The 27,200-nt window shown below is 38.4% G+C and overlaps 2 protein-coding genes across 3 annotated transcripts in view; both read left to right on the forward strand.

Annotated features, from left to right (window-relative positions):
* Nucleotides 1-9,611, forward strand: part of LOC145523730 (olfactory receptor 2A12-like) — a 231,101-nt gene extending 221,490 nt beyond the window's left edge. For both annotated transcript variants that reach the window (XM_081534515.1, XM_081534516.1), the window contains one exon: nucleotides 7,316-9,611. In XM_081534515.1, the coding sequence (XP_081390641.1) occupies nucleotides 7,367-8,299 (933 nt within the window). In that variant the 5' untranslated portion in view covers nucleotides 7,316-7,366 and the 3' untranslated portion in view covers nucleotides 8,300-9,611. The remainder of the gene's footprint in view (nucleotides 1-7,315) is intronic.
* The window catches only part of OR2A7 (olfactory receptor family 2 subfamily A member 7), a 343,842-nt gene that overhangs the window by 221,490 nt on the left and 95,152 nt on the right, over nucleotides 1-27,200 (forward strand). The gene's annotated exons all lie outside the window — the stretch shown is intronic.

Below are 27,200 nucleotides of genomic sequence, written 5' to 3' on the forward strand. Positions count from 1 at the left end.
GTGATAATGCTGCAGTAAACATGGGAGTGCATGCGTCTTTTTGAAATCCTGTTTTCATCTCCTTTGGGATTATAATCAGAAAAGGAATTGCTGGGTCATATCATAGTTCTAATTTTAATTCCTTAAGGAGCCTCCACATGATTTTTCATAATGGTTGAACCAACTTGCATTCCCACCAAGAGTATACAAAGGTTTCCTTTTTTCCCCCACATCCTCTCGAGCACTTGTTATCTCTTATCTTCTTGATGATAGCCAATTGCATGGGATTCCTCACATAAGTGAAAGGCTGGCCTTTGTTAACCACAAACTGCTGCTGCTGCTAAGTCGCTTCAGTCGTGTCCGACTCTGTGCGACCCCATAGACAGCAGCCCACCAGGCTCCCCCATCCCTGGGATTCTCCAGGCAAGAACACTGGAGTGGGTTGCCATTTTCTTCTCCAGTGCATGAAAGGGAAAAGTGAAAGTGAAGTCGCTCAGTCGTGTATGACTCTGTGCAACCCCATGGACTGCAGCCTACCAGGCTCCTCCATCCATGGGATTTTCCAGGCAAGAGTACTGGAGTGGGATGCCATTGCCTTCTCCCAAGCACAAACTAGTGATTCAATAATAACAGCAGAGAAGTTGGGATAAATGCATAGATTTAGTAACTGTGAAAGCTCCAGTGCTTTGGCCACCTGATGCGAAGAGTCAGCTAATTCGAAAAGACACAGATGCTGGGAAAAATTGAAGGCAAAAGGAGAAGTGGGTGGCAGAGGACGAGATGGTTGAATAGTATCACTGACTCATTGGACATGAGTTTGAGCAAACTCGGAGAAATAGCGAAGGACAGGGAAGTTGGCATGCTTCAGTCCATGGTGTCACAGAGAGTTGGACGTGACTTAGTGACTGAACAGCAACAAATTGTGAGTGTGATGGTAGAGATTGTGAACATTGTCATATGGTTTCTTTTATGTTCTCAGCTACTATCATTTAGTTGCTGAAACTGTGAGTGAGAGAATAGGTGGGAGATTTAAAGAGTGAGAAAATAGGGCATTTTCATCTGGGAGAGAAGACTAGGGAAATTTAGTATGATTGGAAGGAAAGTTATGACCAACCTAGATAGCATATTAAAAAGCAGAGACATTACTTTGCCAACAAAGGTCCATCTAGTCAAAACTATGGTTTTTCCAGTAGTCATGTATGGATATGAGAGTTGGACTGTGAAGAAAGCTGAGCACCGAAGAATTGATGCTTTTGAACTGTGGTGTTGGAGAAGACTCTTGAGAGTCCCTTGAACTGCAAGGGGATCCAACCAGTCCATCCTAAAGGAGATCAGTACTGGGTGTTCATTGGAAGGGCTGATGTTGAAGCTGAAACTCCAATACTTTGGCCACCTCATACGAAGAGCTGACTCACTGGAAAAGATCCTAATGCTGGGAAGGATTGGAGGCAGGAGGAGAAGGGGATGACAGAGGATGAGATGGTTGGATGGCATCACTGACTCGATGGACATGAGTTTGAGTAAACTCTGGGAGTTGGTGTTGGACAGGGAGGCCTGGCGTGCTGCGATTTATGGGGTCACAAAGAGTCGGACATGACTGAGCGACTGAACTGAACTGATAGCAGTAAGGGCCAAATTAATGTGAATACTCATGAATTTGAAGGGATCTCAAGCATTATGATCACATGCTTTCTCTAGATCTGACAAAACCATCCATCATCCAAGTTTAACATCTAAATGTTTAAAGCAGAGCGATTACAATGGATTCTCTAAATATAGGATGTGTACTAAGGGGAAAATGTTTTAGAAAGTGGACAAATATTTGGGGAGTAGCTTGAAACCAAAAGAAGGCAGGAAAGCACTGAGGGACTGTATTCAATCTCCATTTTTTTCTGAGTAAAAAGTAGCATTTACAATGGGAATTAATAGAAACTTTCATATTAACACTTTTCAGCAAAACTGTACTCCCTAAGGAAAATACAGTGCTTGGAGGGGTTGGCTTAACAAGCTCCATGGGGGTAACATTTATTACATCGTGAAACTTTCCAAAAGTAGGATATGGAGAGGAGCAATTTCAAGAAAAAGTACACAATACACAATACATACATAGCCTTGGGGATTGTACTGTGGGACATGATTCATAATGTATGGCTGAGATCTATTGAATTCCTATGTCAACATCCTCTTGATGAAGGACACCCTGCAATTCTAACATAGTTCTTACTTCTCAGCATAAGCAGGCGCGCGCACACACACACACACACTCATACACTCATCACTCGTACATACACACACATGCACACTGACAGCAAGCTGAAGAGCCAAGAGGAGAGGGGTAGGTTTTGCTCTATTCTGTAGGGAAGTCAGAATGGTGAGAAGACGCTTAGTAATTTGTTCCCTGGACTCGACAGGAATGTCTCTGGGGAATGGGCTGGTTTTAAGTGATCAGACTCTAAAACCCTCACATCTAGAGGCTCCTGAGCACCCTGAGTTCTTCTCTGTCAGGACAGAAAAGGTGTCTGGGACTCAACCATCCGCTGTACTCACTCCAAGGAGCAGGTGACTCAGCTCCAGCCATTCCCCATTATCTCTGTGAGTTTTCTTCTACATTCAAGCCCAAATTGAGAAAAATACCAGAAGTCGTAGCAGCTCCCGGTTATATAAATCTTTATTTACATATTGATTAATGGTTTAAGAAGAGCAGGGGAGCAGGCTGGCAGAATCATCAGATTTAGGAAAAAGAAAAAAACACCATTTTGAAGACCACCTTCTTGCCCTGTGCTGGGGTCTCAGAGTCACATCTGATACCCATGCTGTCTGAACATAGGGTTCTTACTCCTCCTAGTCAGAGCCCCTCCCTGGTGTCCCACATGTGGACAGAAGCTAGTGAAACTCAGTGAATCGTAGTATCAAGCTAAAAGGGACATAAGATCATCTAGAGCGTTCGCCTCTCCTTACATGTGATGAGGCCAGAGATGGTATGTGACTTGTCCTTCACTGTCTTTCATTTCTTCCTTGGCTGAGAACCATCTGTTCCTTCTACATCGTAGATATGTCCTGCCAGGGAAGTGAGAACACTGGAGCTCCTTTCTTTTCTGCTCAGTAGGGAGGTGTTAGTAAGTGGCTGGGAGAAACCCTCTAGCCATTTGGTAAAGATCCTGTTATTTTTCCTTTTGTAGCAAGGAAGCAGGTACCTGTACCAATTTAACTTACCCTGGTTTGCTTCCAGAATTTCTCTTCAGGGATGGTTGTCCTCATCTGAGGATAGCTAAACCTGATATTCTTCACAAGGATATATAATAATTTCCAGAATATCTTAATTACTAATTCCTTCCATGATATAAAGCCCAAGCATAGGAATTAAAGCTATATGTATCATCTATCTTTATTTTTCTCATATTATTGAGGAATATGTTAGTTTTGTAGAAACTAGGCTTTGGCCATGAGTGATAAAAATCACATCACAGTTTGCAACATTTTGTAATTGAAAGTTATGATGTTAATTATTTTATAATATTGTTTAACCTGTAATAACTATGTTGGTAAAGACATCTCTGTGTAATGGATGGCGTAGGTCTTAAATAACAAGTCATTCCTTCTTGTTCTTCATCTAGGAAACAGGAGTACCTCTTTGAGCCCCAAAGTGAAATTAAGAAGAAACTATAGATTAGAAGCAAAGTGAGAAATTCATATCTTAGGGTTAATTAAAACCATATATGTAAAAAGATGTCTTAAGGAGAAAATGCCCGTAGAATGAACCTCAGGAAATGCATTTTATACCAGGTTTGGCTAAATTGTATTAAAATGTGAGAATCAACATGACAAAAGTAGGAAAGTTAAAGAGGAACAACTTCACAGGAAAGGTGAACTTGAGGTTACAGTTCTGATTGTTAAATTAGGATCTTTTCCCACTGAATGGTTTCTTCTAGTGCTGATATGTTTTGATTTTTTTTGACTTGTTTGCTTTTTATAAATGATGATGATGGTGATGGATATAGGTAGAAAGATGATAGAAGTCTGAGAACTCCCATGTCTAGGAATAGGCAATAAGAAAATAATAAAATACATATGCAAAAAATATGTATAAAATTAAATCTATGGCATTACATTACATTTAACCTGGTTAGAAGGTAATGTATTAAATCAATTAAAATATTTGTATACAATAAAATAGTATGCAAATGTTTAAAGTATATTGCATTGAAACATTTTGATATGGAAAATGTACCTGGCATGATTTAAATGAGAGAAATAAAACTGTTTATATAATTTAATTATATTTTTTAAAACATAGATACAGTGAATAATGAAAAACTATATGTACAAGTTATTAGCAATGATCACTTTGGGCCATAGATTTCATACATGTATTATCTCTTAAGCCTTTTATGGAATGACATGTTTTACTAAGACTTAGGAAAACTTGATATCAATATTTCCTATGAGGTAAATGCTAATTTGTTCACAGAATGAATCAGACCACTGAAATTTTAATTTGTAATCCTTAAATTTCTAAAAGCCTATCATTATCTAAATAAAAAGAAAACCAAAAAGTGTAAATAATTTTAATTCTAAATATACTTTTGCCTAAAAAGTAAACTTCTATATAATATTTATATCATTTTCTTTAATAGTAGTGTTAAATTAGTGATGTTCTCCAAAAGAAGTCAGTAAACGTGTGTTAGGATTAGACAAGTGAAGCTGAGAATTCATTATTCGATTGACAACTTAGGTACTCTCCCAAATTGTATATGGTTTCTGTTGAACGAGAATATTAGAAATTTGGCAACAATCCTGATAAAAATATTAATAACTTAATGTCCAATAAATCCCGATACTGATTTAAAAACATGATTCTTCAATAAGAAACCAAATTTCTTTTTTACTCATATAGATGTACTTTATTTTTTTCCCTTCTTTTTAAAAGTTTTAGCTGGAGGATAATTAGCTTACAATATTGTCTTGGTTTCTGCCATATATCAACATGAATTAGCCATAGGTATACATATGTCCCTTCCCTCTTGAACTTTCATCTCACCCATCTAAGTTGTCACAGAGAACTGGATTTGAGCTCCCTGCATCATACAGCAAATTTTATATACAGTAATGTATATGTCTCAATGCTACTCTCTCAAACTGTCCTGCCCTCTCCTTCCCCAACCCTGTGTCCACAAGTCTGCTCTTTATGTCGGCATCTCTTTTGCTGTCCTGCAAATAAGTTCATGAGTACCATTTTTCTAGATTCTGCGTATATGTATTAATATACAACATTTGTTTTTCTCTTTCTGAATTGCTTCACTCTGTATAATAGACTCTTAAGTTCATCCACCTCATTAGAACTGATTCCAATGTCTTCCTTTTTATGACTGAATAACATTCCATTGTATACATATGTACCACAGCTTCTTTATCCATTCATCTGTTAATGGACATCGAGGTTGTTTTCATGTCCTGGCTATTGTAAATAGTGCTATGGTGAACACTGGGGTACATGTGTCTTTTTCAATTATGGAGAAACTAAATGTTTTTAGTGAAATAACTTGATTCAAAGCTGAAGTAAAAAATCTACAAGATAAGTACAGAATAATTTAAGCCAGAAGGAACAAAGTACTTAAAATTACGAATTCAGTTCAGTTCAGTCACTCAGTCGTGTCTGACTCTTTGCTACCCCATGGACTGCAGCACACCAGGCCTCCCTGTCTATCACCAACTCCAAGAGTTTCCTCAAACTCATGTGCATTGAGTCAGTGATGCCATCTAACCATCTCATCCTCTGTCGTCCCCTTCTCCTCCCACCTTCAATCTTTCCCAGCATCAAGGGCTTTTCAAATGAGTTAGTTCTTTGCATTAGGTGGCCAAAGTATTGGAGTTTCAGCTTCAGCATCAGTCCTTCCAGTGAATATTCAGGACTGATTTCCTTTAGGATGGACTGGTTGGATCTCCTTGCAGTCCAAGGGACTCTCAAGAGTCTTCTCCAACACCACAGTTCAGAAGCATCAATTCTTTGGCGCTCAGCTTTCTTTATAGTCCAATTCTCACATCCATACATGACTATTGCAAAACAATAACCTTGACTAGACAGACCTTTGTAGGCAAAGTAATGTCTCTGCTTTTTAATATGCTGTCTAGGTTAGTCATAACTTTTCTTCCACGGAGCAAGCGTCTTTTAATTTCATGGCTGCAGTCATCATCCGCAGTGATTTTGGAGCCAGAAATAATGAAGTCTGTCACTGTTTCCATTGTTTCCCCATCTATTTGTCATGAAGTGATGGGACCAGATGCCATGATTGTAGTTTTCTGAATGTTGAGTTTTAAGCCAACTTTTTCACTCTCCTCTTTCACTTTCATCAAGAGGTTCTTAAGTTCTTCGCTTTCTGCCGTAAGGGTAGTGTCATCTGCGTATTTGAGGTTATTGATATTTCTCCCAGCAATCTTGATTCTAGTTTGTGCTTCATCCAGTCCAGTGTTACCCATGATGTACTCTGCATATAAGTTAAATAAGCAGAGTGACAATATACAGCCTTGACGTACTCCTTTTCCTATTTGGAACCAGTCTGTTGTTCCATGTCCAGTTCTAACTGTTGCTTCCTGACCTGCATAAAGATTTCTCAGGAGGCACGTCAGGTGGTCTGGTATTCTCATCTCTTTAAGAATATGATGGAATTAACTTGGAGATACCACCTTAACTAAGTAATACACAGTAGCATCACCTATATTGGGATTACCTATATTGGGATTACTTAACATTATTTGTGTATTCATGAAAAGTTTTAAGATTAATGAGGTTACATTTTTTCCTACCAAAAATTTATAATGTTAAATAAAACATGGGAAATCCATGGAAAACCCCAAGTGAGAGATATTATACAAAATAAGAACTCATACTCTTCAAAATATCAATGTCAAGGAAAGAAAACTGATTAACTTCAGACTAGAGGAGGTAAAATGTTATATGTGACATTGGACTTCAGTCTTGGACCAGAGGGGCTGAAATGCTATACCTAAAATAGTGAATCATGTTATCATCTCATGATTCTTGCTCTTAAAAAAATCAAGCAGTTTGGAGATAAGCTGGCCTTATAGTGCACTTAGTTATTATATGATTCAGAGAGAGAGAAAAATGATAAAGCAAACATGAAAAAATTGGTAAAGTATGTATACTAATATTGTTTATATTTCCGATACTTATCCTAAATTTTTATAACTCCACAATAAAGTAAGAAAAACAAACATGCTGAGAAATATTTTAGAGAATTCTCATTGAAGCAGGGACAAGCACACAAACTTCTTTTGAATTTATTTCACATAAGTAACTCTGATTTTCATTGCTGTCCAGCACTGCTGACCTTCCCGTCACACTTCAGTCCCTTAGAGACTGCCTTTGGGAATGGAGGGCAACCAATCACGGATCGCAGAATTCATCCTGGTGGGATTTCAGCTCAGTGAAGACATGGAATTGCTCCTCTTTGTTATCTTCATCCTGTTATATACCTTCAACCTGCTGGCAAATGGCATGATCTTGGGACTCATCTCACTTGACCCCAGATTACACACCCCCATGTATTACTTCCTGTCTCATCTGGCCATCACTGACGTAGCCTATGCATCCAGCAATTTACCAAATATGCTGGAAAACCTAGTGAAACACAAGAACACCATCTCCTATTTCTCATGCACTATGCAGATGGTTTCCTATTTGGCCTTTGCTTCTGTAGAGTGTCTGACTTTGGTGGTGATGTCCTATGACCGGTTTGTGGCGATCTGCCACCCCCTGCAGTACACGGTCATCATGAACTGGAGGGTGTGCACGTTCCTGGCCATCGCTTGCTGGGTATGTGGATTTTCCCTGGCCACAGTCCAAGTGAGTCTGTTTCTACGGCTGCCCTTCTGTGGGCCCCAGAAGGTGAACCACTTCTTCTGTGAAATTAGCTCTGTCCTCAAAGTGACCTGTGGTGAAACCTGGATCAATGAAATGTTCCTCTTTGCTGATGGTGTGTTTATCTTAGTTGGGCCCCTTTCCCTGATGTTGGTCTCCTACGTGCGCATCCTTTGGGCCATTCTGAAGATTCAGTCAAAGGAGGGCCGGAAGAAAGCCTTCTCCACCTGCTCCTCCCACCTCTGTGTGGTTGGGTTCTACTTTGGCATAGCCATGATGGTGTACCTGGCCCCTGACAGTAGTCATCTAGAGGAACAGCAGAAAATCCTTTTCCTGTTTTACACCTTCTTCAACCCATTACTGAACCCCCTTGTCTACAGTGTACGGAATGCTCAAGTGAAGGCTGCCTTCCACAGAGTATTGCAGAAAAATAGATCAATGTGAGACAGGGCAGAATTATGGTGTAGTGAATTTTTCTTCTAACGGTCAAGAAAATTTCCCATCAAAATACATGACTTAAGGATGAAGATTCTACAAAGTAACATCAGCAAGAAGGCATAATAGGAGCCCCCAACTCCCTTCCTCCATGGAGATAACATAATAAAGATCTAATTGCCTTCGTGGAACACCAGACATCACACAGGAGTTTGTAGCATCCCAGACTAGCACAAAGTCAAGAAGATATGCAGTGAATCTTTTAGGCAAACTTACGGCCTTTGGCCTTCCATAACTGCTTTTCTTCTCTGTCCCAGGGTAGCAGGATCAGGAGAAAATTCCCACTCCCAGCCCTTCCTCAAGAGGGAAAGAGAAGAATGGACCATGCAGACTGCTTTAGCTTTTCACGGAATAGTGTGAGGGTTTGTTAGTTGTCTTGCCTGTTGCTCAGAGCACTGATGTGAATGGCGGTTTGGATTCCTTGTTGGGACCACCAAGAAACATAGCAAGCACCCAGCTTTGATATACTGAGATATTTTGGATTTTCACAGTTCTGACCTATCTGCACTGGTATTTCATTCTTGTTTTAACATGAAATTTCCTGTTGACATTCAGTGTTGAGTTTCTTTACAAGTGCTTCTTTACCATCTGCATATCTTCTTTGACAAGGTGTTTCTTTATATCTTTTACTCATTTTTATGTAATAAACTTTATTTTTAAAGTAATTTTAGAATCAAAGCAAAATTGAGTGAAAGGTACAGAGATACCCCCAATACCCCCTTGTCTCCATACATACATAACCTCCCCCATTATAAACATCCTCCTACAGAGTGGTGCATTCGTTATCATTCATAAAGCTGTACTGATACATCATTATCACCCAAATTCCATAGCTTCCATGACGATTCATTTGTGCTGTTGTATATTCTGTGTACTGGATGAGTGTATAATAATATGCATCCACAATTATATTTTCATACAGAGTAGTTTGACTGTCCTGAGAGTCCCTCTCGGGGAGAGTTCCTCTCTCACTACTAGTCCCTGGTAACCACTGATATCTTGATTGCCTCCATTTTTTTGGCTTTTCAGAATATTGGAATCATACAGTATATAGTATTTGCACATTGACTTCTGTCACTCGGTAGAGTGTATTTAAGTTTTTCATTTTTCAGGTTTTTTTTTTTTACATGCTAGTTCATTTCTTTTTAGTGCAGAATACTGTTCTATTGTCTGCATGCACCACAGTTTATCCTTTACCAACTGAAGGACATCTGGATTGCTTCTAAGTTTAGGCAATTATAAATAAAGCTGCTTTAAATATTACTGCTCATGTTTTTTATGTGGACATAAGTTTTCAAATCTTTTGGGTAAATACATAGTAGTGCAATTTGTAGCTCATATAGTAGAGTATTTTTTAAAGATGTTTTCAACCTGTCTTTTCAAGGTGGCTGTACCATTTTGCAATGAACGAAAATGAATTCCCCTCTGCTGCTGCTGCTGCTGCTAAGTCGCTTCAGTCGTGTCCGACTCTGTGCGACCCCATAGACGGTAGCCCCCCAGGCTCCCCCGTCCCTGGGATTCTCCAGGCAAGAACACTGGAGTGGGTTGCCATTTCCTTCTCCAATGCATGAAAGTGAAAAGTGAAAGTGAAGTCGCTCAGTCATGTCCGACCCTTAGCGACCCCATGGACTGCAGCCTACCAGGCTCCTCCGTCCATGGGCGTTTCCCAGCAAGAGTACTGGAGTGGGTTGCCATTTCCTTCTCCGGAATTCCCCTCAGCAGTATATGAATCTTTCTGTTGATCCACATCTGAATTAGTGTTTGGTGTTGTCAATGGTCAGGATTTTAGCCATTCTACTAGGTGTAGAATTCAGGTTTTCAGCCATTCTACTGATGTTTCATTGTTGTTTTAATGTTCATTTCTCTGATCACATAGATGTGGACCATCTTTTCATATGCTTCTTTGCTATTTGTGAATCTTCTTTGAATAGGTGTCTGTCAGAGTTTTTGCCCATTTCTTAACTGACATGTTTGTTTTCCTTGTGTGTGTGTGCTTAGTCACTAAGTTGTGTCTGACTCTTTGTGCCCCCATGGACTGTAGCCCAACAGGCGACAGTCTGTTGTGGGATTCTCCAGGCGAGAATACTGGAGTGGGTTGCCGGTTCCTCCTCCAGGGGGTCTTCCAGACCCAGAGATCAAAACTGCATCTCCTGTGTCTCCTGCTTTGCAGGCAGATTCTTTACCCACTGAGCCACCTTTTTATTGTGTTGTAAAAGTCCTTTATACTGTTTTACAATAAAGTCCTTTTTTCCTACATAGGCAAAGATTTTCTCCCCAGCCTGTGTGTTGCATATCTTTTCATATTCTTACTAGTGTTTGTTTTTTTTTTTTTTTAACAGAGCAGAAGTCTTTCAGTTCAGTTCAGTTTGCTTACTCAGTCATGTCCAACTCTTTGAGACCCATGGACTGTAGCACGCCAAGCCCCCCTGTCCATCGCCAACTCCCAGTGTTTACTCAAACTCATGTCCATTGCGTCAGTGATGCCATCCAACCATTACATCCTCTGTCGTCCCCTTCTTTTCCCGCCTTCAATCTTTCCCAGCAACAGGGTCTTTTCAAATGAGTCAGCTATTCACATCAGGTGGCCTAACTATTGGAGTTTCAGCTTCAACATCAGTGCTTCCAAAGAACACTCAGGACTGATCTCCTTTAGGATGGACTGGTTGGATCTCCTTGCAGCCCAAGGGACTCTCAAGCATCTTCTCCAACACCACTGCTGCTGCTGCTAAGTCGCTTCAGTCGTGTCCGACTCTGTGCGACCCCATAGACGGCAGCCCACCAGGCTCCGCCGTCCCTAGGATTCTCCAGGCAAGGATACTGGAGTGGGTTGCCATTTCCTTCTCCAGTGCATGAAAGGGAAAAGTGAAAGTGAAGTCGCTCAGTCGTGTCCGACTCTTAGCGACCCCATGGACTGTAGCCTACCAGGCTCCTCCGTCCATGGGATTTTCCAGGCAAGAGTACTGGAGTGGGGTGCCATTGCCTTCTCCGGCACCACAGAAGTCTTTAATTCTAGTTAAATGCCAGTCATCAATTTCTTTTTTAGTGATGAAGAGTTTTTTATTTTCAGTTCAGAGTTTTCGTTTGTATTTTGAAGGGAGGAAGAGTGGAGTTGTTTTAAATCTCTTGTGGTTCAGACTGAGGCAAGACTTAACAGTGAATATCAAAAGCAGTAATCAGAGGTCCATACCATTTCTGTCCTTTATTGTGCCCATCTTTGCTTGAAACATTCCCTTTGTATCTCTAATTTTCTTGAAGAGATTTCTAGTCTTTCCCATTCTGTTGTTTTCCTCTATCTCTTTGCATTGATCACTGAAGAAGGCTTTCTTATCTCTCCTTGCTATTCTTTGGAACTCTGCATTCAAATGGGCATATCTTTCCTTTTCTCCTTTGCCTTTAGCTTCTCTTCTTTTCTCAGCTATTCATAAGACCTCCTCAGACAACCATTTTGCCTTTTTGCATTTCTTTTTCTTGAGGATGGTCTTTATCACTGCCTCCTGTACTGTGTCACGAACCTCCATCCATAGTTCTTTAGAAACAATAGACTGGTTCCATATCAGGAAAGGAGTACTTCTAGGCTGTGTATTGTCACCCTGCTTATTTAATTTATATGCAGAGAACATCATGGGAAATGTTGGACTGGATGAAACACAAGCTGAAATCAATGTTGCTGGGAGAAATATCAATAACCTCAGATATGCAGATGACACTACCCATATGGTTTCGAAGAAGAACTAAAGAGCCTATTGATGAAAGTGAAAGAGGAGAGTGAAAAAGTTGGCTTAAAACTCAACATTCAGAAAACTACGATCATGGCATCTGGTCCCATCACTTCATGGCAAATAGATGGGGAAACAATGGAAACAGTGACAGACTTCATTTTGGGGGGCTCCAAAATCACTGCAGATAGTGACTGCAGCCATGAAATTAAAAGACACTTGCTCCTTGGAAGAAAAGCTATGACCAATCTATACAGCATATTAAAGGAGAGACATTACTTTGCCAACAAAGGTCCATCTAGTCAAAGCTATTGTTTTTCCAGTAGTCATGTATGCCTGTGAGAGTTGGACTATAAAGAAATCTGAGCGCCGAAAAATTGATGCTTTTGAACTGTGGTGTTGGAGAAGACTCTTGAGAGTCCCTTGGGCTGCAAGGAGGTCAAACCAGTCCAACCTAAAGGAGATCAGTCCTGGATGTTCATTGGAAGGACTGATGCTGAAGCTGAAACTCCAATACTTTGGCCACCTGATGTGAAGAACTGACTCATTTGAAAAGACTCTGATGCTGGGAAAGATAGAAGGGAGGAGGAGAAGGGGATGACAGAGGATGAGATGGTTGGATGGCCTCACCAACACTATGGACAAGAGTTTGAGCAAGCTCCAGGAGCTGGTGTGCTGCTGTCCATGGGGTCGCAAAGAGTCGGATATGACTGAACGACTGAACTGAACTAAATCAGAGGAGCAGGGCTTACAAGTTACTCTCCTACTCTAAAGCAATTCAACTTGGTAGACTGATGCTTTTACATAACTTACTGTTAACTTAGATGAAATGAATAGTTGGATCTATATCTGTAACAGAAAGGGTGAATGAATGGTTAATGAAAGGAAATCTTTGAGAGTCTCAATTTGCCTATATTTACTGAGAAATATATCCAAGTAAGAAATAATTAGATAGGGCTAAATCTGATGGATCCAGTGTAGAAGAAAAAAATTAAGTGTTTATTGCCAGTTTATTGCAAGAAACACTAAACAAAAAAAAATTCTTTTCCATCTGAAAGAAATGCTTTCTGATGATAATAGGTATAAATATTTTCCCTTAGATTTGAAAGTATTTTCTGTTTGGTTTTCAGAATACTGTAATGTTTTAGCTGTCTTTAATTTCACTTTTCCTGCCTCCAATTTGTTGAGCTTTCTGTGTTCATGGACACATAACTTTTTATCATGTTGGGAAATACTCCAAAGTAATTCCCTCAAAATTTGCTTCTCTGCCATTTTGGTTTTTAATTTTAATTTTTCTTCCAGTTTTATTGAGATATAGTTGATATAGAACACTGTATAAGTGATAGAGCATAATGATTTGACTTACATAAAAAGTAAGTTTTTTATCACAGTAAGTTTAGTAAACATCATCTCATATAGATAAAAAATTAAAGAAATAGAAAAAGTTCCTTGTGATGAGAACTCTTAGAATTTTCTCTCTTAACAAATTTCCTATATAATATATAGTAGTGTTAATTATGGGGTTCCCTGGTGGCTCAGCAGTAAAGAATTTGCCTGCAAATGTAGGAGATGTGAGTTTAATCCCTGGGTTGGGAAGATCCCTTGGAGAAGGAAATAACTAACCTGCTCCAGTATTCTTGCCTGGAAAATTCCGTGGATAGAGGAGCCTGGTGGGCTACAGTTCTTGGGATCTCAGAGAGTCAGATATTATATTGTACATTGTATCACTAGTCCTAATTTATCTTACAGTCAGGATTTTGTAGTTCTGCCTGCCTTGATCCAATTCTCCCAGGTCCTACTGCCCCCTTACCTGATGATAACAAACCTGATTTCTTCTATGAGTCTGATTGTTTTTGAAGTATATATAATTGACCTATAACACTGTTAACTTTTGCTGCACAACATAGCCATTTGGTATTTCTGTACATCTCCAAATGATCACTGTGAGAAGTCTAGTTAGTATGTATCTCTATTCAAAGATATTATATAGTTATTGTCTGTATTTCCCATACCATATATTTTATACTGTGACTCACCTATTTTGCCACTGGAAGTTTGTGTGTCCTTATCTCCTTCCCTCTCCTGTTTCTTTCCTCCTCCCTACCCTCTTCCCTCTGGCCATGACATGTTTGTTCTTTGTATCTATGTCCCTGTTTCTGTTTTGTTGTGTTAGTTCATTTATTTTGTTATTAGTGAACACATACAACATTTATCTTTCTCTTTATGACTTATTTCACTTAGCATAATAGCTCTAGGTTCATCCATGTTGTTGAAAATGGCAAGATTTATGGCTGAGTAGAATTCTGTCATGTACATACACTGCATACTCTTTGTCCATCCATCTATTGTTGGGCACTTTAGTTACTTGGATATCTTGGCTATTATAAATAATACTGCAATGAACATAGGGGCGCATATATCTTTTCTAACTAGTGTTGCTGTTTTCTTTGGATAAATACCCAGAGTTGAAATTGCTGGATTGTGTGGTAATTCTGTTTTCAACTTTTTGAGAAGTTTCTCCATTGTTTTCCACAGTGGATATACCAGTTTACATTCCCACCAATAGTGAACAAGTATTCCCTTTTCTCCACATCCTCACCAACACTTCTTATTTCTTGTATTTTTTTATAATAGTCATCTAATGGGTGTGAAGCAATATCTCATTGTGGTTTTGATTTGCATTTCTCTGTCGAGTGATGTTAAGCACCTTTTCATGTGCCTGTTGACCATATGTATGTCTTCTATGAAAACAAAGTCTATCCAGACTCTGCCCATTTTTTAATGAGGTTGTAGGTTTTTGGATTTTTTTTGAGGTTGAGTTGTATGAGTTTTTTGTATATTTTGAATATTAATTCATTATTAGATCATTTGAAAATACTTTGTCTTGTTCAGTATGTGATCTTTTTGTTTTGTTGGTAGTTTCCTTTGTTGTGCAAATGATTTTTCATTTGATGCATTCCCATTTGTTTATTTTTTCCTTTTCTTCCTTTGCCTGAAGCAACATTCAAAAAATCAGTAAGATCAACATCAGAGTATTGCATATATTTTCTTCTATCTTTTCCTTTTTTTATTGAAGTATAGTAGGTTTACAATATTAATTAGTTTCAGATGTATAGCATAATGATTCAGTATTTTCACAGATTATATTTCATTAAAAATTGTTATGATAGTGGCTGCTATAGCAGAATACTCTGCTATACAATATATCCCTGTTGCTTATCTATTTTGTATATAGTAATTTGTTATCTCTTAATCCCTTATTCATAATTTGGCCCTCCTCTCTTTGCTTTCCACTTGGTAACCACTAGTTTGTTTTCTATATCAGTGAGTTTTTATTCTGCATATACATTTGTTTGTATTATTTGTTATATTCCACATGTAATTGATAATGTACAATATGTGTCTTTTTCTGTCTAACCTATTTCGCTAAGTGTAATGGTCTCTAGTTCTATCCATAATGCTGAAAATGACAGAATTTTATTCTTTTTTTTTGGCTGAGTAATATTCCATTACATGTACTTACTGTATCTTCTTATTCATTTGTTTGGGTACTTGCATTGCTTTTTTTTTTTTGGCTGTCGTAAATAGTGCTGCTATGAATATTGGGGTGAATGTTTCTTTTCAAATTAGTGTTTTTATTTTTTTCCAGATATACACCCAGGAGGAGAATTGCTGGATCACATGATAGTTCTATTTTCAGTTTTTTGAGGGAACTCCATACTGTTCTCCATAGTGGCTGCACCAATTTACATTCTCACCAACAGGGTAGGAGGGTTCCTTTTCCCCACACTCTCTCCATCATTTATTATTTGTAGATTTTTGATGAAGACCATTCTGACTGGTATGATGTAATACCTCAGTGGGTTTGATTTGCATTTCTCTAATAATTAGCAGTGTTGAGCATCCTTTCACTTGCCTATTGGTCATTCACACATCTTCTTTAGAAAATATCTGTTCAGTTTCCAGGATGAGTAGCTGTGGAACCAGGGATCCCAAATCTAGTGTCACCCTGTTGCTGGGTGGAGCCAGTTACTGACATAGCTGGCTGTAGGGTCACATGTGTTACAGAGCTTCCATTGGCCTGCTGGTGTGTAAGACTGTGGCCCAGGGGATCCTGGGCGTGTTGCCTGCACACGGGTGAATGAGGTGGTTCCCAGGGTTAGTGGCAGCTTTCTGGGATGTGGAGTCAGGTCCTGGGCCCTCTGGCGGGTAAGGCTGGCTTCCAGGGTGGCTGTGTGTTCAGAGGGTCTTGAGGCAGTCAGCTTGTTCATGAATGGCTCAGCATTGCTGCCTGACTTGCTGCTTGGCCCTGAGAATCGAAGGACCGGTGCTACTGGCAGGCAGTAGAGCCAGTTCCCGGGACTAAAAGCTGGAGGGATGGTTCCAAAGTGGTGCCAGCACCAGTGTCCTCGTGTAAGAATGAGCTCCCTCAAATGGTTATTTATAACGTCTATGTCCCCAGAGTCAGTTCTATTTGCCTCATACCTCTCCAGGAGGCTTCACAAGATTGGAGGTGTGTCTCACCCAGGTCCCATTTAAATGACTGCTTTTACTCTGAGCCACAGAGCTTTGGTGAGATTTCATGTATGCTTTTTAAGAGTGGAGTTTTTGTTTTTTATTTTTAAATCCCACAGCCCTATGGCTCTCCCAAAATTCAGCACTGCCGGCCTTCAAAGCCAAATGTTCTGGAGCTCTTCTTCCTGGTACAGGAATCCCAGGATGAGGAGCAGCTTGAGGTCTGGCTTACACCACTTGCTTTTCAAGGAGAAACTCTGAAATTGTAATTATTCTCCTATTTGTGGGTCATCCACTTGAGAATCTAAGTCTTGACTATATCATGTCACTACCCCTTCTGCCCATCTCATTGTGGTTCCTTCTTTACATCTTTACTTATAGAAGATCTCTGCTAGTCTTCTGATCTTTTATATTAATAGTTGCTCTATAAATACTTAATAATTTTGGTGTGACTGTGGGAGGAGGTGAGCTCAAGGTCTTTCTTCGCCACCATTTTTGCCACTCCTGTCCCATTTGGCAATTTTCTTCAGGATGGTTAGCTTCTAAAAATCACATTCCCATAGATCTTCCATATGCTACTCCATTTTCTCTCTTTTTTTTCTTTTAATGTTTTTATTTGAGTGTTTCCTGTTGATCTTCATTTGAATTCATTTATCTTGCACTAGACTGGATCAAGTCTGCTATTAAATCCACATGCTGTTTTCTTAATTTCACGTATTATTATTTGTTCCTTAAGATGGAATATCTGCAGTCTATCCTATCAGGAAGCTTGCACAACCCTCTTAGATGTAGCCTCATCCCCCAGAGGGCAGACAGAAAAATGAATATCTGATTATTTTTGTAGATTCTAATTTTTCATTGAAATATTGGTTTTTGTATTTTGTGTATCTTTTCCCCCATTTTCTTTGCTATAAGTTATTTTGAAGTCTTGAGGCTTCAGTTTCTGTGGTATATCTGAGACCTCTTCTATTGGCTCTTTTATTTCTTGGTTATTGATCAAGTCTTCCTTTTTAATATTTGGAATAATAAATCATAAAGACTATATATTATTTTATCATATATTAAGATTAATGAAGCAAAGCTTTGTTTTTTCTCCCTAATGACAATTAAACTTGTTGAAGTTCATCTTGCTCCTTTTAGGGGTTGTTCCTTTTAGATTTAAGACAAATTTCAGTTATGGTTTTTCATGTTAGGACTTAGGCAATGCCTACGAAAACCTCCACAGATATCTTTAGAATATTTTTCTACATATACTTCCTCTCTATAATCTCATCCCCTAAAATCCTAGCTTTCTAATTTGCCCATAACTCCAATCTCTGTTGGAGATTTCAGCTACATACTCCTTGGGAGAAAGCCTGTGTGAATGTGAAGCTTACTTGCACTCCCTTTAAACAAACTTGTCCTACATTGCTCAGTCGTCTCCAACTCTTTGTGACCCCATGGACTACACATTCCATGAATTCTCCTGGCTAGAATACGGAAGTAGGTAGGTATTCCCTTCTCCAGCAGATCTTCCTGACCCAGGAATCAAACCGGGGTCTCCTGCATTGCAGGCAGATTCTTTACCAACTGAGCTACCAGGGAATCCCTGACTTAAGCACACTCATTCAATTCACTTCTGACTGCATTAACAATTTTATATTTCTCAACAAAGTGTTTTGGGAAAAAATATTTTGGAAAATTGATGTTTTGCACTTAACAAGTATTTTTAAAACTCATAATAATTAAATCAGGAAGAAAATCGTAGATTGCATCAGTTTGAGGAGGGTTTGGCAAGGGCACATGTACATAGCTATACACCCAACAACCATATTAGATAACAGTTTTCTTTATATTTGATGCCTGTTTGAGTGGGTAAGTTACAGGGACAATATAATGCTGAGTTTTATCTTTGAAGATATAATTAATCTGAAAGATCAAATCAAGAACTTTCCTTGGTTGTTCAGTCAAGACAAGTCTCCACACTTGCACTGCAGGGGGCATGGGTTTGACCCCTGTTAGGGGGAACCAGGATCCTGCATGTCATGTGCCACAACCAAAAAGCAAAAGAAGTATCAAGTCATAAGCCTGAGAAGTAAATATTAAGCAAGGTGATTTGTGGCTGTTAAAAAAAAGTAGGGTAAAATAAGGGTAGTTATTATACGCTAAATTGTGTGCCCCCTCCCCACGCATAATGTAAATGTTGAGGTTTTAACTGTCAGAATGTGTCCATAACTAAGCTTGCATATTTAAAATGTAACTAAGCTAAAATGAGATCATTAGGTTGGGCACTAATATGATATGACTGGTGTCCTTTTAGAAGAGATGACTAGGCTACAGATATACATGAAAGGAAAACCGAGTAAAGTCATAGAGAAAAGATTGCCATTACAAGCCGAAGGAGAGGCTTCAGAAGAAACTAACCCTGTTGATTCCTTGCTCTTGGACATCTAGCCACTGGGGCAATAAGATAATGTATTTTTTATTGTTGAGTCCATGTAGTTTGTGGTGCTTTGTTATGGCACTCCTAGAAAACTAACACTTTAGCTCAGAGGTATAAGAAATAATCACATAAATGTCAAGTAACCTAGTGCCAAACAATATGTATGGAGTCAGTTATCAGGTATTATTAAAGAAGTAATTGAAGAAAAAATGACAAATAGTACATTGTTTTCAAGTTTGGGAAAAATTTCTTTCTTACTTAAAGGTCCTAAAAATGAGGTCTTCTAGAAAATGATATCTTCCTTTGAATACTAACACAAAAATCTCTTAGATATTTCCAGTTGAACTCACTTTAAGAAGTCCCAGTAATCATATCAGAATTTCTTATTAAGTTGCCCTTATTAAGCCTGCACTTCTCTGAGGTCCTCTAAAAGGAGCATATAATCAAAATTTACCTTAAAAATTAAAACTATGGGAAAATAAAACCATTCTGTAGACAAAAAGTGCGCACAGATGTGTGTGTGTGTGTGTATCCTTCAATCAGCAAACCAAGATGAAGATGAGCAAATTGAATTTAAAAGAGCAAAAATAAATCTCCTCTGTGTTAAATCTTCCCCAAATTTGTGACATAAATATGACACTGAGATATTGCTGTACAATTTGACCTGAAATGCAAACAGTCATCAGGACCACATACGTACTTCTCAGGCACCTAGACAGGCAGGAGTTTGTCATGTGAAATGTTCCTCAAATTTATCAAAGCTTATATTTTATAAAGAATAGTTTATGCTATCTCTGCATAGACAGAAAGTATATTCTTACTTTTAAAAAAGCACTGGTCAGTAGGAATAAACTGAGTAAAGACAACCAGAAACTCTGCTCCAGAAAAGCAAAAAGCACACTGACAAAAATCTGTCAAAATCATCTTTTTCAAAACCTAGAAGTTAAAGACTTGCCAAAATGTCAGTATTCATCCAGGAAAAACTGCTGACCTTGTTAGGAACAGTGAGGTCTGCAGGGTTTTGACTTATTCTATAGCCATCATCATCACTCCAGCTCTATGGTACCCTGGAAAACAAACAGCCCTGCAGCCATGGTGAGAACCAGCATCCTTACAGCCTATGGAAGGTGTAGCCAGGATTGAAGGAACAAACTAACTTATGATATGTGGAAAAGAATTTACCATTACAGTATAAAACTTGAGATTAGGATTAGAACCTAAGCATACCAGAGATTCTGAACTCTTAAACTTTAATATGAATTGTGGAATCATGACTGAATTTTATAACCAGTGTTGGAAAATACAAATAATATTTTTATTTATAACTGCAATATAAAATATATATGTAAATATATATGTATATATACTGCATATATATATTATATATATTATACATATATATATATACACACATATATATGTATATATACTTCTGTCACCAAAGACAGCTAGAGGAAGGTAAGAAATAAAGAGAAGCACTAAGCGTATACAAGTTAATCCTTAAAATATATGTATAATAGAATAGTATCTACTATTATAAACCAGGCACTTTCTTGACAATAGGCAAGAGTAATGCATGAGAAAAAAGCTTATAATCAGCTCCTTGTAGCTGGCTTTTGAGCACTGGAATTACCCTGCAACATAGAAGTCAGAGGACTTGCTGATTCACTCTGATGTGCAGTAGATAAGCATTTATTCTGGACCACTGCATTTTGGGAAGAGGCCTGGCTTGTGATACTTCCTTATGTTTTATCAGCATATGAAATGTGTTGAAATCCATGGAATTCACGAGGTCCTATAGAAAGTGAACAGAAAATAGATGGCTTCTACGATCTGATCACTGGACCTAGCAAATAGATAATTGGTATCATTGAAATGAAGTTTCATATTCCAATCAGATGTTTTTAAGACAAAATAGGAGCAGAAATTTTCCAGACAGAAATTGCTGGAGAAAAATTCTTGAGTAGGCAAGAGTGGTAGAATTTACAGAGTAAGTTTCAGACTGGTCTTCTCTGGGAAAAAACTCTTAGCTCCATAGTAACAACAGAGAAATTCAGATAAATGCACAAATCCAGTAACTCATTCAGTATGTTAGTGCTGTCTTTTGTTTTACTGCTTTCCTGTTCTCAGTTACTTACTCACTAGCTGAGACTATGGGTGGAAGGAATTATGAGAGATTTAAAGAAAGAAAATTTAAAAAATCATCTGGGAGAAGACTAAGGAAACAGAATGATTTCTGGAGCATCAAGGACCAAATTGATGTGAATACTCCTGAATTTAAGGGGTCTGAGTCATCACATTTGTGTGTTGTCTGTGGATCTGTGTGTGCAGGCAAACCCATCCATCATCTAAATTGAATGTTCATGATACTGTGCTCACAACAGAGAGGAGACAATGATATCTCTAAATGTAGGACATGTATTTAGGGGAAAAGTGTTATCAAAATGAGACAAATACTCAAGGAATAGCATAAAGCGGGGAAGTGAAATGAAAGTGAAAGTTGCTCAGTCATGTCCAACTCTTTGTGACCCCATAGACCAGAGAGTCCATGGAATTCTCCAGGCCAGAACTGGAGTGGGTAGCCTTTCCCTTCTCCAGGGGATCTTCCCAACCCAGGGATCGAACCCAGGTTTCCCACAGTGCAGGTGGATTCTTTACCAGCTGAACCACCAGGGAAGCCCTGGGGAAATCGGGTTGCATCTCAAAGAGTTTCCAAGTAATTGTTAATATTTGCAGTGGAAAATTTTTATAATTATTGCACTTTAACACTTCCCAGCAGACAGAGATTGTTCACTCCCTGAGAAAGATCCAATCCTTTGAGGGGCTGCAGAAACAGTCTCCTTGGGGATTGCACTTATTACTTCATGAATCTTTCCAACTGTAGCATACGGATGCAGGAACGAGATCAAGTGCGTAATACATATCCTTGGGGATTTTACTTATGGGACAAGCACTGAAGTGTGACTTATCTGTAAAAGTTTTATACTAAGATTCTCTTGAGTACAGACCTCTTTGCCATTCTTGAGTTCTTATCCCTCTGCATAAACCGGTTCACAAATGTGCACAGGCACACTCACACTCGTATAGATAACACAGCAGGAGACCCAAGAGAGGAGGGGCAGGCTTTGTGCTACTTTGTAGGAAAGACATAGAACAGTGAGAATATGGTTTGTCATTTGTTCCCTGAGCTCCACAGGAATGTCTCTGGGGGATGGGCTGGTTTTAGGTGATCAGACTCTAAAGCCGTCACACCTTGAAGCTCCTGAGCACCCTGAGTCCTGTCCTTCCTTCAGGACAGAAAAGGTGTCTGGGACTCACCATCCACTGCACTCATTCCAGGGAGCAGGTGACTCAGCTCCAGCCATTCCCCATCTCTGTGAGTTTTCCTCTACATTCAAGTTCAAGTTGAGGAAAAGATCAAAAATAGTAGCAGCTCCCAGTTATATAAATCCTTATTTACACATTGACTAATGTTTCAGATGAGCAGGAGGGAAGGCTAGCAGAATCATCAGGTTTAGGAAAAAGAAAAAAACTACCCTTTTGAAGACCCCTTTCTTGCTCTGTGCTGCGGTCTCAGAGTCACATCTGATACCCACACTGTCTGAACATAGGGTTCTTACTCCTCCTGGTCAGAGCCCCAGTGTATGGGAAGGGGCTGGTGAACTCCATGCCCCTGAACCGCGGTGGCCAACTGAAAGGGGCATAGGAACATCTAGGCCTGATGTCTCTGCTTACAAATGATGAATCCAGAAGTCTTGTGTGACTTGTCTTCCACTGTCTTTCATTTCCTCCCCTGCTGAAGACCATCTCCTCCTGGAAATGTCCTCCTGCCAGGAAGTGAGAACACTGGGGCTCCTTTCTTTGCTGCTCAGTGGGGAGGTGTTTAATAAAGAGCAGGGAGAAATCCTCTAGCTGCCTGATAAAGATCCCATTCGTATTTCTTTTGCAGCAGGGAAGCTGGTGCAGGTTCCATTTAGTTTAGCCTGATTTGCTGTCCAGAATTATTCTCCAGTGATGAGTGTCCTCATTTGAGGGAAATCCTGTGTCATCTTCTGTAGTGCAATAACCTGAGTACCACTGTCAAGTATCAGCTTTGGGGGAAAGTTCTAGCTGGTGAAAATATGGTGAAATGTCCCTACTACAATAACAGTTTCTCTATTTTCATGTCTGTGCACCTGGCAAGTTTTCAGTGAATATTTTTGTCTTACCCCTTCGCATTTTAGTCGGGTTTTTAAAATGGGATAAATGAAAATCTATCATTTCTAAATTTTGCCATTGAAAAAGAAAATTAAGATAATCCATAGTATTTCTATTGTTGTAACGAGGCATAGGATTTCTAATACTTTCCTCTAAACTGCAACAATTTGGTTGTTTTCATAAATATTTCAGCATTCTAATTTTTAATATTCAAGTTACTATTTCTGAAGCTAACAGTTTTCATATTCATATAATCTGACTTCTGTTTTATAAAAGATGAGAGTTGATGATCTGTTAACAGGAAATTACTGGAAAGGCATTCTAGGCAGCCTTGACCTGAGCTTATAAATCATCAGGGTCCACTGAGGTATGAGGTGTTGGAGCAAAAGACTTCACTTTAGCAGCAGGTCAGAAAAAGCAGTGATCACTCTGTAGACATGAAGCAGATAGGAGATGAGTGGATAGGAGATGTCCTAGGACTAATAAAGCCTTCTGATAATCTCCTGCAGGATACTGTTTACTAATGCATTTCATTATTTTTTAACTAGAAAAAAATCTCTAAGTACATGTTAAAAGTAAGCAGAAATTTAAATATATTAAGTGAATGTCCTTTAAGATATATTCTTATTATATATACAGTGTGACAAATGTATTCTTTTAACTTGTGGTGGAAACATGTCTGAAATATAGATTACATTTTCTAGATATTCAGGCTTTTAGAGCTGTATTTAGAAGCTAATATCAGATAAACAGGAGCTCCATGGAAAGATGAGGGAGAAAGACAGGCATTAGAGAGCATGAGTCTGGGAGCCAAAGAATCAGTGTTATTAGGGTATTGATAGTAAGAGGCAACAAGCTACTGGAGTTTTGATTTATGTGTAAATTTTCAATTTGTGTAGAAGGCTAATTCTACATTGAACTATGTTGCTAAGTCCCTCACTAGACAGGTCAGGTCAAGAAGGCAGGCCAGAACCAACTGTTAAACCAGGAGCCGCCATGGAGGCTTTGAATGCTTATGCTGACATTAGTAGCATTTGATGTTTCTGCTAGCGTGCATTGTAACATTAGTACCTAAAACTAATATTTTAAAGACATGCACCAAAATAGAAGAAGAGCCTTAGAATCATTTTACTAGCTGTCTCACAACCTGCTTTAGAACCTGATGCTATCCTATACTATCACTAAAGAGAAAAACCTCTGGTCTACTCTCCCTGGCACAAAACACAAATACGTGTCACTCGAAGAAGTTAATGATTCAATTCCTCCAACATGCTGTGTTTACTCATTTGATTTTTTTATTTATGGCTCTTACTTGAGATCAGTGTCTGATTATCTATTTGTTTTACCCCTATGGAGGTGATTAAAAATTAGACTTTTCTGCAGTTTCAAGCTTTGAATGGTGATTCTGTTCCTTGGTAAGTACTCTTGAAAGTGGACTTTATACTCAGTATATAATCATATTCCATCCTAAACGTGCCTTCCTATTTTTGAAAATCTGCTGAACACATTTCATGTGGTAAACAGACCAGAGACTTTAATTTATTTACATAACTTTGTCACATCATTCTTAACACATACTGATGCACTTAACTATTTTTCCCATATTATTTATGGTGAATAATAGAGCTAATATTGGATAGTTTGCTTCGATTCTATTATATCTAGAGAGAAGTGTTTTATAAAATTCCCTCAGGTGCAAGATACATAATATATAGGAGGCTAGTAGACTTAGTATAAATAAAGGCAGTTTTGACATTAGAAATTAAGCTTGCTTTCTTACTTAGCTGTGGGTTAACATCTATGCTACTATAATTATAAAATCATTAGAAAGTATTTATTGAATTTTTTCATAATCAATTATCCTCTTCAATTTAACACCAGAAAACTACATCCATCCCTCTGCCCGATTATGTCCAATCAGATTTTGGATTTCATAGGTGATATACAGACAAGGGACTTTGAAGCTAATGCTATGAATGTCCCATACGTAACACCTCGCCCTCCCACTTCAGAGCACATCGGCCTGATTTCCAAATGCCAGCAGCTGCAGGGTCCCCAGAAACCAGAGCCACTTTACTCTCCCATCACACAGTGAAAAGGAGCCCTAATACTTGGTCCGCCCACCTCAGGGCTCTCACCCAGTAATGAATGCTAGTTGGCACATAGATACATAGGTCCTCTAGGTCCCTTCTACTCCAAGTGGGTTTGCACTGAGATGCGTACTCTACACGGGCTCTAAGATTTTTCCGTTAGGATCTAATTTCACTTACTCCTATTTTGACCTACTGCAGCATCCAAACTTAAGCAGCTGCCTTTATGTGGCTGTGTCACTTTTCCAAAATCAGAGAACTTACTATGGAATTCAGTGTTGATCACACTATTTTGAAATGTGACTTGACTCTTATTTTCCCCTGTAAAATGACCTTGTAAAGAGATACCGGCCAGATTATTCTCATCAAGTGAGGTTCCCAAAACTAACTTTTTCTAGGAATAAGTAAATAAAATCATACATTTCTAAACCTATTATAAGAACCCCTGCTACATATATCTCTTTGCTCACATGAATTATAAGCTCAAGCAAAGAGACAAGTCTATGCTTCAAACTTTTTTCATAAGCTAAGATAGATATTTTACTTGGAAGATAGAAAAATTATTATATATATAATCTTATAAATCTATGTGAAAGTGAAAGTCTCTCAGTCATGTCCAGCTGTTTACTACCCCATGGACTATACAGTCTGTGGAATTCTCTAGGCCAGAATACTGGAGTGGGTAGCCTTTCTCTTCTCCAGGGGATCTTCCCAACCCAGGGATCGAACCCAGGTCTCCCACATTGCAGGCAGATTCTTTACCAGCTGAGCCACAAAGAAATTAATTTTTATTTTGATATCTTTGGTGACAGAAAATTTACTACCCCTTTACGTTTTAATGGGCTTGTGGGTCATTTAGATTATTTGTCATGTGAAGTAAGTTCAAGTAAATATTTGCACAATTGCCATTTGATTGTCTATTTTTCATTAGTGATTTGCAGAAAATTTTTTATATTCCAAATATGAGCCCTGAATTTATTGTACCTGTTATGAATATTTCATACTTTCTTGATGAGGCCTCTAGATAAATAGTAGTTAATTTCTTCATTTTATCACTCTTTTATGTTGTTTAATATTCCACTCAATTCAAGGTCATAACTATGCTACAAAGCTTTTTATCTTTTATATTTAGATCTACCTGTATTTCTATTTTGGTTTGATTTAATTTCTTCATGTAAATAGACAACTGATCCAGCATTATTATTGAAAACACCTGCGCCTTTGTTTTGGTTCAGATTTGCTTGTCGGGTGATGGGAATGTGTATTTTTGAACTTCTGGTTTAATCATGCTATTTCATGAGTCTACTTCATTATCTTTGTCCCAGCACAACATTGCCTGACTGCAACTTTATAGGTCTCAATATTTCATAGAGTAAATCCTTTTACTTCATTCTTCTTTATCATTTCCTTAACTCTTCTTGATCTTTTGTATTTTCTCATGAAACTTATGTGAGATTATCAATTTCTGCACATTAAAAAACCTCCCTCAAATTCTGATTTGGATTTCATTGAACCTACAGATCAATATGAAGAGATCTGAAACCTTTACAAAATGTTCATTTATTCCATAAAATGTTACACATGTTCCAGAATTGGATATTTGCTTATTATAATAGGTCATCTACAGAGATTTTAATGTTTTCAGCATTCATTAGTGTGTTGTCAATAAAAACTGAAAGTTATTTTCTGAATTATTTTATTTAGTTTGTTTACAATTATATTAGGTTCAGGTGTGTGACATGGTGATTCAATATTTTGTATTAATAGATTATCCTTCATTTAAAGTTATAAAATATTGACTATGTTCTTGTGCTCTACAGTGTATCTTCTTTATCCTTTGTATTGTAGTTTTGACCTCTAATTTCCTGTCCCTCTATTGCCCCCCATCCATCTTTTATTTAGAATAATCT

Source organism: Giraffa tippelskirchi, chromosome 10, assembly GCF_054371585.1.
Source record: "Giraffa tippelskirchi isolate mGirTip1 chromosome 10, T2T-mGirTip1v1.2.pri, whole genome shotgun sequence".
In the NCBI taxonomy this organism is placed as follows: Eukaryota; Metazoa; Chordata; class Mammalia; order Artiodactyla; family Giraffidae; genus Giraffa; species Giraffa tippelskirchi.